Source organism: Channa argus, chromosome 1 (genome assembly GCF_033026475.1).
Source record: "Channa argus isolate prfri chromosome 1, Channa argus male v1.0, whole genome shotgun sequence".
NCBI classification, from domain to species: domain Eukaryota; kingdom Metazoa; phylum Chordata; class Actinopteri; order Anabantiformes; family Channidae; genus Channa; species Channa argus.
The window spans coordinates 29,779,901-29,794,344 of record NC_090197.1 but is presented as its reverse complement, the minus strand read 5'-3'; the positions used below and the strand labels follow the sequence as shown (position 1 = coordinate 29,794,344).

The following is a 14,444-nucleotide window of genomic DNA, read 5'->3' as shown; positions in this document are numbered from 1 at the left end:
AGTGTCTCAATAAGTAGCCCTTGCCATTCCTTGATTGAAGAGTGGGGGGCAAAAAAAAAAAAAATTGGGGGGGGGCAAAAAAAAAAAAAAGTTATGCTTGTCCTAAAAGAACCCAGACAACAGCCAAGAAAATATAACTGCTCATGTGAAAACGCTGTAGAATGACCTTTGAACTGGTGTGTTCAGATCCAGTGAAAACATAACTAAGGTGTTTATATTTTTTTTGTTATTGCAGTTTTTTTTGTAAACTCCCACCGGTCTGACACTGATAAAGATGTAATTGTTGTCTCTGTGGATGAATTTGTTAAGTTCACTTCAGTTGTTCCCATTATAGTAAAGGAATAACATGTTTGTCTAACCACAGAGTCTAGTTGTGCCGTTGAACAAGGTACCGTCTGACCCCCTTCCCACCCAGCTGCTCCAGTAGAGTGTAAATATTTGATGCAGAAAACAAGCAAAACATTTCCCCAAGGAAATTAAGGAATTATTATGGAAAAGATCATATAAATTATATTTTGTAATTGCTTTTTCATTTTTACTTTACACAAATGGAAAAGAAGAGTAGCACCTAATGTAGCCCAACTTATTTACGAGAGATGACTAACAATAACTGGTACTAATAATTGCAGCTCCACTGAGGATCTTTGAAAGCAGGATAGGACACTTGCCCTGTACAGCTACTGCCTTACAACTGCAGCATTTTCTTTTAGTTTGTTCCCACTGTAAAAAGTTTCTATTTTGACCTGTTCTGTTAACAAATCAGCCACAGAGACAGGCAGTTGTTTCCAGAATCATCTAAACATTTTAAAATTTCACCCATTAATACCCAAACACTCCACCACTTCCAAGCCCTGATAAACAAATTTTAGTGTCAACACATTTGGCAAATCATCATCATTGTCATAGTCATAAAAATAACAAAAACATAAACATTAAAAACAGACAAGTTCAGTTCACATCAAATTAGAATACAGATATTTTATCTTTACCCACAAAAAGTTAATGTTACGACTAGCTAGAAAAAAAAAACATCACCATGTTATACAATTGTGTGTGTGTTTGCAATGAAATGTTGGAAGATTAGTGTGTGAGTAGTTTTATATCTGCTCAAGGTGTTTGTCCGTGTGTGAATGTAAATGTGTATGTAAACGTTAACAAGCATCATGTCTTTTATTATCAGCAGAGGAATCCTCACCCAGTCTATGCGATAAAAGGAAAAGAAGAAAACCCACATCACATCAGAACCGTTTGCATTCCCAAAGTAAGCATCCAAATCTGTCACAACAGTTATACAAGTTATGTGGCCACTAAAAATCTCAAATCTTTCATCAAAAAAAAGGAGGAAAAAAAAAGAATATTTTATGTTCAACTATATATATACTATATATTTATATTTTTGTTCTTTTATACTAACCAAACATACGTTATTATTATTATTATTATTATTATTATGTGTTGCTATGGTTATGGTCCCTGGCAACATCATGAAAAAAGTACAATGATTAAAATAAAGACACTGATCCCCCAACTTCAGCCAGCTAGCATGTTTGTGTGTTTATGTTTTGCGCTTATTTGTCAAATTCTTGTGTTTTTGTCATCTTAAATATGTGCAATTAAATATGGAGTTTCACAACATCTGTGTCCGAAATCGCCCCCTACTTGCTATATAGTGTTTTGTAGTACTGTCCGGATGTTAAATGTATAAATCTATCCACTATATTGTACACTCGAAACTATCACAAAGAAATAAAAAAAAAAGAAAAAGAAAAAAAAAAAAAGTAGTGTATATGTACATGTGCATACCACTTTCTGCTGACAATTCGACAATGCAATGCAATGCTCCCCATTTTAAAGATGAGAAAATCATTGTCACAAAGCCAAAACTTCTGCTAGTGATGACACAATATTACAACTGTTAATAATTGTCCAAAATATCAATTGACTGCACTATTTAGTGTATATTATATAGGAGTAGTGAATAAGTAGTAGTGAATAAGGAGTGATTTTGGACACAGCCTATATTCTTTTTGCATACAGTTTTATTTGTTCTGTATTTAAAGTGTTGATTGCTTTAATTTTTGTTTTCATGTCGACAGATTTCTTTTTTTGTCAGGATAGTACGTTGAGGCATTTTCGGCATAGTTTAGCGTGTTTAGTTTGTCTTTAGTGTATGCTTTTAGTGTAATTGTTGTTGTAGAAGAGCTTATACTCTAATAAAAGACAGCGTGACATACACTGAATCTATGCATTAGAGCTGATGCTCTGTTTATAGACTGCATGGTAGGCATTTCGCAGCAGGACATAGGGGAAACAGGATTCCAGCAGGTCCATGGTCAGGAAGGGAGACTCCTGCACGATCTGAAACACAAACAATGTCAGACTGTTACATATAGCGCTATACAACACTACTGTTTCTCTCCTGATGCATCACTGCCAGAACCACTGTGATTATTTAATGTAGGTTTTTTTTTTTTTTTTTTAATTCTTACCATGTCCAGTAGCAGATACACAGATTCTCTGTTGCGTGTCGTCATCTTGTCAGTCTCCTGGCCGATTTTCAACAGGCTGGATGAGGCCAGCTAAGCATACATACAGAAAAACATGTTAAGTTGTATCCAAACAGATATTTTCCCTACATAACATTAAGGGGCTGCAATGATGAACTTTTTTTTCATGTATCACAGAGACAATGAAATACAGTACAATTTAGCTAGTCCAGTTGGAACAAGACAGTGGGAAAGATGGGAAGATAACAGCCTGGTGTCCTGCAAAGGTGTCATAGTACCAGAACATGAAATTTTAAAATATAAATAGACGTGTATCCTCTTACAGCTAGGAACTCCTTCAGGCGGTCCTCTATGCTACCCTTGTGAATCGTGAAGAGAGCAGCAGCAATCTGGTTGATGGCTTTGGCCAGGCAGTGAATGTTGTTACAGTGACCTGCAGGGGGCAGCAAATGCACACTGATATAAAAAAAAACAACCCCACAATCTTTATTTAATGATCAAATACATTTGCTTTAATTTCTGAGATGTGAGATCCTTAAAACATTCAGACCAGATAAATCCTCCAGTATACAAGATTAAACTCCCAGTCCAGCAGGGAAAATATGGATTTTATTTTTGCAATTAATGCAGATGAAAACAAATGTGTGTGTACATGCATAAAATAAAACATAAAAAAAAAAGTGAAGATATGTATGAAAATTTATAAAAGTTAATAAAATGTTTGCGTGATTACAAATGTGTCACAAATTCAGATGTGAGGTTGGAAAACCAATTGCTGGCCAAAATGCGGTCTGCATACCAACAATGGTGGAGCCCATAACAACTCATTATCCTTTTCTGATGTCCTTTATTAGCAGTGGCACTTTCATTTCAAGGTTGTTAAGAGGCAACGTCTTGATAATTCATGCCTGATTGCCAAATCTCTCTGATATCTTAACACAAGCCCCATTCAGCAATGACAAAGCATCTCTATTGCACTAAATATCTAAGGTTTATATACAGTAAATGAATAAATAGTTTTACACATGCAGTACGGTTTAACAGAGCTCAGTGAGGAAACTGTCTTACAAATAAATTAATTTAAAATGTAAACAGTATACATTACGAAGATGATTTGGCTCATGTGCACATGAATCAATCTGAGGGCAGGAGGGTTATTTCATTTGCATACAGAACAGGTTCATGCTGTCAAAGAAGTAAATTATGTTTCCTATAATGTGGAGCATTTCCTTCCGTGCTGTTCAGTCTCTGAACTATTTATACCCTACAACACTGGGATCATTATTTTCATTTTATTGAAACAGCTACTATGAATTAGTCTTGACATTTTTTCAGCTGCAAATACGAGTCAATTAACTGACTGACAGCAAAACTTTCAGAAACTGTTTTGATAAGTGATACCCCCACCAAACATCAACACAAAAATATGTTGGTTTACAGTACTTTATGTGTTGCTGCTTTTCCTAGACATAGATATTTTATTAAACTAAACATTAGCGTGTTTAAGATTGTGGGTTTGTTAAACAAAACCTGAAGATCATTTCCGAAGGAACTGTAATGAGCCTTTTAAGAGCCTTGATTTAATCTTTTCCAGACCCTGATTAATTGAACACTTGATTAGTTAGTAAGAATAATTGGCAGACGTGTAGATAAGAAAAATATTCATTAGCTACAGTTCAAGTAACTATTTCTTGTTAGTTTTTCAGACTGAGGGATTAATCTGCAGAGTATAGTACTCAGCAGTTCTTTACTTCAGTGACTTCATGTGTGCATACATAAAATCTGGGTGAAAATCACAGTACACCAATCTCCTTTTAACCAAGCTGAGATTTTTAAATAAAAAAACAAAAAATCAAAACCTAACAGCAGCCTTGTGTTGTACCTTCAATGGCGGGACTGTACTGTGACATCACGTTGCTGGCCAGTGTTGGCAATGAAACTGCCACAAACACCATCAGCAGACAGGCAATTTTATACTCCTCCTCTGGACTGATGTTCTCTGCACAGATATATACAGCATCTTGTTAGGAGAAGGAATATGTAGAATCTGAATTCAGTCCGTATTTGTGTTTGTAAGTTTCCCACCGCTTTTTTGTGAGGACAGAGCTACCACCAGAGCGGGGTCGATCTCACACGGTAAACCTGCTGCTGATGACAGCTCATAGACGTTCATCGCAACCTAGAAACACATGGAGAGGGAGAAGGTTTAAATATTGTCAACAGGTTATAATGTTATTTTATTTTTACGTGTCTCTCGAGTAGGTTTTACCTTCATGTCTGTCTCCCGAGGAATGTGGTCTTTGAAATCCTCCACAGAACTGACCAGGAATGGAATGTGACAGGATAACACCTAGAGAGAGCGAGATAAAGACAATCCAGTAAGACAGCGATGTAGCATCAGCAAATCTCACTAAATATTCAAAAATGTGATGCAATGTAAATAGACGAATTGGATCTTTTTCTAAGGGGCTTCAATGCATGCAACTGTCAAAAAAGACCATCACTGTCCAGGCCAGAAGCCGTGGATGACGGGGGAGGTCTACAGACTCCTGAAGACGCCGAACGCTGCCTTCAGAGCTGGAGATGAGGTGGGCCTGAGAACAGCCAGGGCGAAACTGTCCTGTGGCATCAGAGAGGCTAAGAGACAGTACTCCAGGAGGATAAGCCATCAATTCAGCAACAGCAGAGACACTCTGAGCCTGTTGCAGGGGATACAGACCATTATGGACTACAGGCCCCCACCTCTGACCTGTGACAGCAACATCTCTCTGCTGAACGAGGTGAACGCCTTCTTCGCTCGCTTCAAAAAACAAAACAGCTCCACCGCACAGAAGACTCCACCTCCTTCCGGCGACCAGGTGTTGACGCTGACCCCAGACAGTGTGAGGAGATCCTTCAGCAGGATCAGTGCACGCAAAGCTCCGGGTCCTGACAACATTCCTGGGCGTGTACTGAGAGACTGTGCAGCAGAACTCACCAATGTCTTCAAAGACATTCTCAACATCTCTCTACGTCAGAGCTGTTGTAACCACATGCTTCAAAGCTACCATCATCATTCCAGTCCAGAAGAGGCTGTCCCCATCCTGCTTCAATGACTACCGTCCAGTTGCACCTACTCCTATTATCATGAAGTGCTTTGAACGGCTAGCCATGCACCATTTCAAGTCTGGCCTCCCCCCCTCCCTGGACCCCTTCCAGTTGTCATATCGGTCCAACAGCTTGACCGAGGATGCCGTCGCAACGGCTGTCCACACAGCACTCACACATCTAGACAAAAAGGACTCATATGTCAGAATACTTTTCATAGACAGTATGAACAGTTATAGTTCAGCAGTTCAGAATACAGTTCAGCATTCAACACTATCATCCCTCAACAGCTCATTCACAAACTGGTCCAGCTGGGGCTCAACACTTCACTGTGCAACTGGCTGTTGGACTTTCTAACTGGAAGACATCAGGCAGTACGGGTCGAGAGTAACACATCCAGCACCATCACACTGAACACTGGGGCCCCCCAAGGATTTGTGATGAGCCCCCTTCTCTTCACTTTGCTGACCCATGACTGCACACCATCACACAACTCCAACCTCTTTATTAAGCTTGCAGATGACACGACTGTGGTGTGTCTCATTAGCAACAAAGATGAGAAACTACAGGAGCGAGGTGAGACACCTGGCCGGGTGGTACAGTGAAAACAATCTCTCTCTGAATGTGGAGAAGACTAAGGAGATTGTTGTTGACTTCAGGAGAGCGCACACTCAGCCTGCTCCTCTAACCATCAACGGTGCGACTGTGGAGAGGGTGAGCAGCACCAAGTTCCTGGGTGTGTCATAGAGGACCTCTCCTGGAGAGAGCACTGGACAATGGAGCACGGGCCCAAAAAAAAAATTAAAAAAAAAAAAAAAACCACAGCAGCATCTCTACTTCCTCTGTAAACTGAGAAGAGCCAGAGCTCCGCCCCCCATCATGTACACCTTCTACAGAGACACCATCGGGAGCATTCTGATGAGCTGCATCACTGTGAGGTATAGGGCATGCAACGCCTCCTTCCGGAAGACTCTACAACGCATAGTGAGAGCAGCTGAGATCATTGGTGTCTCTCTCCCCTCCCTCCAGGACATTTATGGAACCCTTCTCACCCGCAAAGCCCTCTGCATTGCAGGTGATCCCACTCCAGGGAGGAGACTGCGGAGTCTACAGGCAGGACCAGCAGACTGAAGGACAGCTTCATTCATCAGGCTGACAGGAAGCTGAACTCGGTCCCGAACTTGGCTCCCCTTCCCTCTTCTGCCTCAGGCACAGAACTATAACCCCAACTACCTCATCTGTCAATTTAAATAAAAGAACTGCTCTTGAGCACTTTGTCACTTTCCACTTTAACCAGACTGAATAAGCCTTTTTTGGAATAAATCTGTTACCTGCACTGGTGTACTCTTCACTGGTTTGCACTCCATCTGCCATGGGTCTTGCACTGCTTATTTACTTTTTTTTACTTTATTTTTGTTAGTATTACTCTTCAATGCCCTAATTGTATAGTTGTATTTTATATTTTTTATATATAATTGATCTAGATTTTATGCTCCACTGTTAGTATTATCTGTACGCACCATTGATCCGAGAGAAACACAATTTTAGTTCCCTGTATGTATGTACTGTACATGTGGAAGAACTGACAATAAAACTTGACTAGCTATTTTTTAATTTATTTTTTTTAAACCATGTCTATCCATCCACAGTAAGGGTAATAATATGTGTAGTGTGTGTGTCTTACATCTCTCAGAGCCTCTTGAGCGAGGGAGCGAAAGGACAGGATAACACCGATGATGGTCATTCTCTTTAAAACACTGTCCACAGCTTGAAACACAAGAACAGAATATATGTAAATTTAAGCAACAATAAGCAGTCAGACTAATTGGCTAAATTTAATTGAACTAACAGATATATAGTTGTGTTAACAATTCTTTTCTAATACACGGAAATGTACACACAGCTTCTCACAAAGACATGTAAGTCTAGAAGGAAGACTGTCAGCAGAGTAAACAATGGACTTGTTGATGAGTTTAAGTGTAGTTATGCATGAGCTGTCAAGCACACAGTAATTCCTGGAAAGATTTATGTAGCAGGCATAAAGATAAGGCAGACTAAAATATTTAAAAAATTCTATAATCAGTTACAATTTGAGTCATTATGTTGGCATTTAGCATCAAGATGCTATAAATATGAATTCTTAGATTCAAGTAATACAGTGCTTAGCAAGTGTATGTGCACTTGTGACAGTGTGTAATTACAGGTCAGTTTCTTGAAGAGTGCAGCCATGTGGTCTGGTTTGTCAAAGCTTGTCCTCATCTGGGTCAACACCTCCATGTTTTCCACTACCAGTTTCTAAAAGGAGACGAACATTTAGCATAAAATACAATTTCACTCAATGTCTATTCTTAACATTTTTTCTGTTCAATTCTTTACTTTTTAATAAGCATTATTGATTACATGTGCAAACAGACAAATGGTTCCCGATCAAAGTTAAGAGGTTGCACATCTTTTTGATTTCTCCCTGTGGTTATGTTTGCATACCTTCAGCTCAGCGACCTGTGATGAAATGTGCCACATCAGACTCTCACTGAGGAACTTCATACCATATGGCCCCAACAGTTCTGACAGAGAACGCATCTCTGAGAAATAAACAAAAAATTACAAGTGTAATTTACCATGTACTTTTAGCAGAAATTGTAACATACAAACCTTGCTCAGACAAACATACTACAATGAATAGAACATGTTATACACACTTTGTTTTCACCAGCATTATAACTTATTCAAACTTTTTGCTCAGCAAAATTACATCAACAGTATACTAATACGTGTATTTTTGTAAAAGAACAATCTGTGTTTGTACCTGAAATGTCGGAGTATTCCTCTGCATTAAAAGTTAGTTCATTCTCAGTGGGCAGGTTGACAAATGCCTTCATGGCGGGGAAGTAGGCAATGTGCCCATTACTGACCTGACGGAGCAATGTCTCCAAATACCTGCACACACACACAAAAAAATACTTTCTAAGTATGCATTAGATTCTTATCTATTAGTTAACAGATATTAGGAACATTACCTTTTTAAAATTACAAGCAGATTTAATAAATGAATCTGTTTGGTACATCCAACTAATAATTTTTTCTTAATTTAGTGTACATTAACATGTAATGTTTTTCTATGTGGAAATTTGAGTTAGCAAAAGGCATATTTTGATATGTATTTCATTTCTTGATGTTATATGGTTTCCATTAAAAAAAAAGGGGGGGGGAGTAGGTTAACTAATTTACTTATCCCTCAAAAGAAAAAAATACAAGACCCTAAATTATACAGTCATGAACTTTAATTCAACTGCAGTTTCTCTGCTGTTATAAGAAAGGAATGGCATTTAGTTTTTTGTTTGATATTAGCATTTCCTCCATAAAACAAAACAGTTTCTGCTGCAGGATGCTAAATTTTACCGTTTTATTATGAGTAAAGGTTTTTCTAACTCCAAAGAACCTGTGAATGTCTTGTTTCTACAGTATTTGATTAGAAATACACTAACCAAGGTCACAAATGCATTCAGAAAGCAAAACAATTTTATGGAACAGCATTCATAAAAAGACATCCCCACACCTTTTTACTACATGTGTATGTATGTTTTAGCACTGTGGTATTAAGAAAAATGTTTATCTAGTGGCTCAGTTGGTAGAGTGGCCACCTACTGACCTTTTTACTACATGTGTATGTATGTTTTAGCACTGTGGTATTAAGAAAAATGTTTATCTAGTGGCTCAGTTGGTAGAGTGGCCACCTACTGACCATAGGGTCAGGAGTTTTCGTTCTTCCCACCCACATGTTGAAGTGTCCCTGGGCAAGATACTGAACCCCCAACAGCCCATCCTTTGCCATGCAGTGCCGGTCCCAAGCCCGGTACTAATTGGGCAGAGTTGTATCAGGAAGGGCATCCAGCGTAAAAATGTGCCAAATCAACATGCAGACAAATGATCCACTGTGACAACCCTGATCTCAATGGATAAGCCGAAAGGAAAAAAAAAATAAATAAAAGAAAACTATCTACAACCGTACCAGTTTGTGTACAGGCTAGTGATAGTGGGTTCCCCATGACTGTCCAGGTGCTGAGTCTGCTGCAGAAGGACATTGTTAAAGACTCGGGTGATGTCAATGGTGACATAGTTCTCTATGGACTGCAGCACAGTCATGTATGCCCGGACACTGGTCAGTAGCTCACTGGGCTTGGCTATCTCCTGAGTAGCCTGGTTGTACATTGTCATCCCCACTATAGACCTGGAGATGGAGGGAGTTTGATACAGTCAGAGATGAAGAAAACATACCGCGATGGAGTTTAATTCAGAACAATAATAATTTGATGACAATGATAATTACAGTCTAGATATTGATGCTTTTTCAAATCTGTGTCTGCTAAATGTGTCTGCATCTAAACTGAGCAATCATAATCTTTAACTATAACTTTCTGCAGGTGTGCGTTTACTTGGTAAATCGGATCTCCAGGTGGGAGGTGAGATACTCTCTTGGTGTGAAGGTGTGTTCCCACACCACCAGGTTTGGAACATAGTTGATGGAGAAGCAGAGTTCAGATAACGCTGTGTGGAGTTTATCCAGACTGGGAGGTAAAAAAAAAAAACAAACAAACAAAAAAACAAACAAACTCACAATGGGCTCAATAAGTCATAATGAAACTTGTAATAATCTGTGTGGGCCTTTACAGCAACAGAATACAGAAGAGAAAATGTAAAATGAACTAAAAACCGAGTAGTTATAAATGTGACACTATCAACATCCTCTTATCAACCAGAAACCTCAAGTACAATAGAAATTTTTAAGCACATTATACAAGAATTACCAGATACTACTACATGAATAAAGACAGAAATAAAACATATTTATAGAGACAAATAGAAAGAGAAAACAGAGATAAATGATAAGTGACGAAGACAGTTGCTTTGAAATGTTTATCGTCTGCTTTTTGGTACTAACTTGGTGACCAGTAGTCTGTTCTTCCTCATGCTTTCCACTCCTGGTTTCTCTCTCTCTGGTTCACCTTTTTTTCCCGTTGTCTTCTTGCTCTTCTTGTTCACGGCCTGGCTAATGGTTTTAGCACAGTGTTTTGGAAGCAGCTAGAGGCAGAAAAGAAAGAGAGTCAAACAGAGGAGGAAAATAAAAAAGAAAGGTAGAGATGACAGATCAAGTAAAGGAGAGGCAGATGGGGAAGACTGATTAGTCATGGCTTGGCTGATGTCCGTGGTATGGTTGTTTTATTTAAACTCAGAAGTGAAACCAGCAGACGGATGAAAGGTAAATGTAAGAAGCTTTTAATGATGTGCTTCAACAAAGAGCTTCCAACTTCTAACTGACAGCATGCAAAATTTCACAATGAATATAAAAGTCCAGGTGTTTCTGGCTTACTGCTCTTTCAAATTCTGTAACATCAGAAGGTATACTGTATTACCCGAAAACCTATGGGCCTTTATCTGTACACTGGCACTAATTTCTGAAACCAGTTAACAAGGCAATAACAAAGCAACATGCGGCACCGGTTTCATGCAGAAGGTGGGGTGACAACCAAACACAGGCAACCAAACACATCAACAGGATGGAGATGTTGAGTAATAGTAGAAAGCTCCTGTTGAAATATTTGATTACGTTATGTAATTTTCCCCAATAATCTTGAAGGTAAGATTTCACTGAACTAAAATGTAAAATCCAAACTGACAACAATGAGGCACTACACCGTATGTATCTGGCAAAAAGTTATATGTTAAGGTCAACACCACTCTGACTTCTGACCAGTACTATTCAGACCATGTCACGGCTGGGACATGAAACTTTGAATGAAACTTGTGTAAATCTACAATGTAAATCTTGCACAAAGTTTTTATCCAGAAGTTAGATTTAACATGTTAATTAGTGAACTTTGAGGATTATGATAGGTAGGTGTAGTCATTTTTGAACAGAGCAAGGCTTGAACTTTATTCCTGTTAACCGTCTTTTAACCAAGTTTACTATCTTGCTTTAGCTTATTATTGGCTGTACATATTAGCAAAGGACAGCAATAATTTTCAGAGGTGACTATGTATTTCCCAAAATTTAAAACTATGACTTAACGTATGCTTCTGTGTGTGTGTGTGTGTGTGTGTGTGTGTGTGTGTGTGTGTGTGTGTGTGTGTGTGTGTGTGTCTACCTGGTCACTAAGTGTACACTGCTCAGTGCAGATGTCCGTGATCAGATTTCTGGCCTGTTTGGCCATCTCGTCCAGAAACATATTACACAATGACAGGCTTCGATCGCCTATGTGGTGACGCTTTTGAAGAAGAAGAATAAACACACAAATGAACAAACCTTTTTAAAAATTAGTATAGGTATAACATCAACGTTTCTGTTAGGTTTATCTGTCTATCTGAATTGGAATACAAGACCGTGTGTGTGTGTATTTACCTCCTCAGGGCAGAGCTCATGTGTGCAGGACATGAAGTGTGTGCAGAGCAGAGGAAAGCAGATGGAGTGTCGACTTTGGGAAGGAAGCTCCAGGCACTGCTGGAACATCTTTTCAAATGCACGGCTGTAGAAGCTACACAAACACACAAAAATTTATTTTGTTCATTTTAACACATAAAAAATGTCTGAAGAACAGCTCAATTGTCTCAGTTCATCCTTACTTGTGAGTTTTAGCTTGCATGCATAGTTAATTTGCATTTGTGTGTCTTACCAGAAAATGGACAGGTCTGACGTCTCCACTAGCATCTCTACCAAAGAATCCACCATCTTTGTGTGAAAAATTATGGTGTTCATCATTTTACCAAGCTCCTTGTGATCAGCTATACCAAGACTGGCTTTAGAGACACTAGTGTAGGCCTACAGTGAGGAAAACACACACAAAAAGTGAAGAAGATGCAAAGAAAAATATAGAGACAGAGGGTAAATTCTAAAGTCTTTGTGGACAGCTACCAAAACACTGGTTTTATTTATATTAGTCAAACAAAATCAAATCAATGACACAATTAGTGTCAGCAGTACAAGAAACCATGTTGCACTGGAATAACCCAAATTTGAGTGCTATATTCATGTGCATACCTGCAGTCTGAACCAGTCAAGTCTCATGCCCCTGAAGTCAAACACTTCCCCATCCTCTACTGGAAACAAAAAACACAATAATTTGCGCAAAATCAAATATTATCACTAAAATATTGGTTTCTGACTGGCCTCTGGTAAGTATTATCTATTAACCTACCACCTTTAACACTATCAATATTACAATTTTGTTACTGCTCCTGTTACAACTTCTACTAATCTTTACCTTGTTTGACACTGAGAGACGTCATGGTGTTGACAAATGAAGACATAATTATAGACTCATCCTCTGGACACACAGACAGGTTCTGTTTTAAGACAGCAGCAAACGCAGATTGGTTAGAAAAGACTAGTGCAGTGGGAAAAAAAAATCTTATGGATTTAACTTTCAGTGTGTAAAAGCGTGTATGTGTGCATTTAGACAGCATTATTTATGTGCTTGTACCTGCACAAGTTCATTCAGCACCACAGCATCAAAACCAGACAGGTACTGGACATAGTATCGCTGCATCACAGGACCATACTTCCTGACATGCGCCCTAAGTTCCTCCATGTAGAAGATCAACTCTGCTATGTGCCTGCAAAATACAAAACCATATCAGACTTAAAACTAAAGTAACACATTAAGACAATTAAAAAAATAAAAAAATAAGGCTGTTCAAGGTCTGTATTTAAGCGTACTTGTCTATGAAGTCATCTGTGCTTTTCTTCTGAATGTTGTCTGCATGTCGGAGCAGCCAGATGATCTCATCACGGGCAAAAGACAATGCCATGAACACAAATAATGCCTAGCAACACACAGAGTAAGAGAAAAAGAAAATGTTAGAGGAAGCAGAGAGAGAGAGAGATTTAAAGATGAGGAAAGAAAATGTCAAAACTCTCCAAGACTATTAATTTCAAGAAACAAAAATAACCAAGCATTTGAAAGCAACCCTCACCACCTCTGAACCAAATTTACAAGGTTTTGGACTTATGTTGAAATCAGCCAGTGCTTAATTTGCCTTATTTAAGGTGGTAATGTAATCAAATTACATTGTAAGGCATGATATATATTAGGATCCGAAACTCCACAGCAAAGAGCTGGCATATGAAGGTAGCATTTATCGGAGTATGGTAAAAACTTGTTATATTCCCCTCTGACTGGGTCTCTCTTCAAAATAAATTTTTAAAGAGAGAGTACAAGAAAAATAAAAGAAATTAGTGAATTATACATTTTTAGATCTCAGTAGCCTACTGTTTTAGATTATGACTGAGGAACTAAAAACTTTAAAAATGACTTTATACAGGTATTTAGTCTTTGAGGAAACATTTGAATGACACATTAGGTGACACTTATTTGGACTCTTCAGCTTTCTCCTTTAAGCACTTACCTGCACTTATGTTTTTTATTATCATGAAGTTATTTCATGTCTTTGTACTGTGATATTTAAGACAAACTGGTTTATTGAGATGCAACATAAGGTATTTATTTTTTAGTACTGCTCATTCAGCTTCTTTGAAACCAAATGTAGAGTTATTTGAGGTGTCATTTCACTGTTTAAGGTGGTCTTTTTGTATTACCTTTGGGCCTAGTAGCCCAGGTTGATCAGCTAAAACAGTTGCCAACTCCTTAAGAGCTGATCTGAGGAACTTGCGTCTCTCTCTGTGCATGGAGCCTCTGCAGGGAATCAGATAGATGAATAAAGTCAGAGCAGAGCAGCAAACCACATAAGTATCATGATTAAAATGGTATTTTGACACTTTCAGGACAATCCAGAAAGAAGACAAATAAGTAGATGACAGTGATGGCAGAAAAATGAGAAAGAAGATGAAAGGGGAAG

At 38.5% G+C, this 14,444-nt stretch overlaps 2 protein-coding genes across 7 annotated transcripts in view; one reads left to right on the top strand and one right to left on the bottom strand.

The window, feature by feature from the left end:
- Positions 1-849: 849 nt before the first annotated feature.
- The window catches only part of nckap1 (NCK-associated protein 1), a 32,022-nt gene continuing 18,427 nt past the window's right edge, over positions 850-14,444 (bottom strand). For 5 of the 6 annotated variants that reach the window (XM_067480316.1, XM_067480333.1, XM_067480341.1 and 2 more), the window contains 21 exons: positions 14,185-14,281; positions 13,306-13,412; positions 13,070-13,202; positions 12,851-12,932; positions 12,628-12,686; positions 12,263-12,408; positions 11,992-12,124; positions 11,738-11,857; positions 10,534-10,673; positions 10,028-10,159; positions 9,604-9,822; positions 8,401-8,531; positions 8,079-8,176; positions 7,796-7,889; positions 7,279-7,361; positions 4,777-4,857; positions 4,593-4,686; positions 4,390-4,506; positions 2,831-2,940; positions 2,490-2,579; positions 850-2,358 (listed from right to left, as the gene is read on the bottom strand). In XM_067480316.1, coding sequence (XP_067336417.1) covers positions 2,242-2,358; positions 2,490-2,579; positions 2,831-2,940; positions 4,390-4,506; positions 4,593-4,686; positions 4,777-4,857; positions 7,279-7,361; positions 7,796-7,889; positions 8,079-8,176; positions 8,401-8,531; positions 9,604-9,822; positions 10,028-10,159; positions 10,534-10,673; positions 11,738-11,857; positions 11,992-12,124; positions 12,263-12,408; positions 12,628-12,686; positions 12,851-12,932; positions 13,070-13,202; positions 13,306-13,412; positions 14,185-14,281 — 2,383 coding nt within the window. In that variant the 3' untranslated portion in view covers positions 850-2,241. The remainder of the gene's footprint in view (positions 2,359-2,489; positions 2,580-2,830; positions 2,941-4,389; positions 4,507-4,592; positions 4,687-4,776; positions 4,858-7,278; positions 7,362-7,795; positions 7,890-8,078; positions 8,177-8,400; positions 8,532-9,603; positions 9,823-10,027; positions 10,160-10,533; positions 10,674-11,737; positions 11,858-11,991; positions 12,125-12,262; positions 12,409-12,627; positions 12,687-12,850; positions 12,933-13,069; positions 13,203-13,305; positions 13,413-14,184; positions 14,282-14,444) is intronic. The other variant, XM_067480325.1, reaches the window with a different exon arrangement.
- On the top strand, positions 4,773-7,236 carry LOC137101955 (uncharacterized). Its single transcript, XM_067480981.1, has 2 exons — positions 4,773-4,885; positions 4,974-7,236. The coding sequence occupies exon 2, from the start codon at positions 4,982-4,984 to the stop codon at positions 5,600-5,602; it is 621 nt and encodes a 206-aa protein (XP_067337082.1). The 5' UTR covers positions 4,773-4,885; positions 4,974-4,981; the 3' UTR covers positions 5,603-7,236.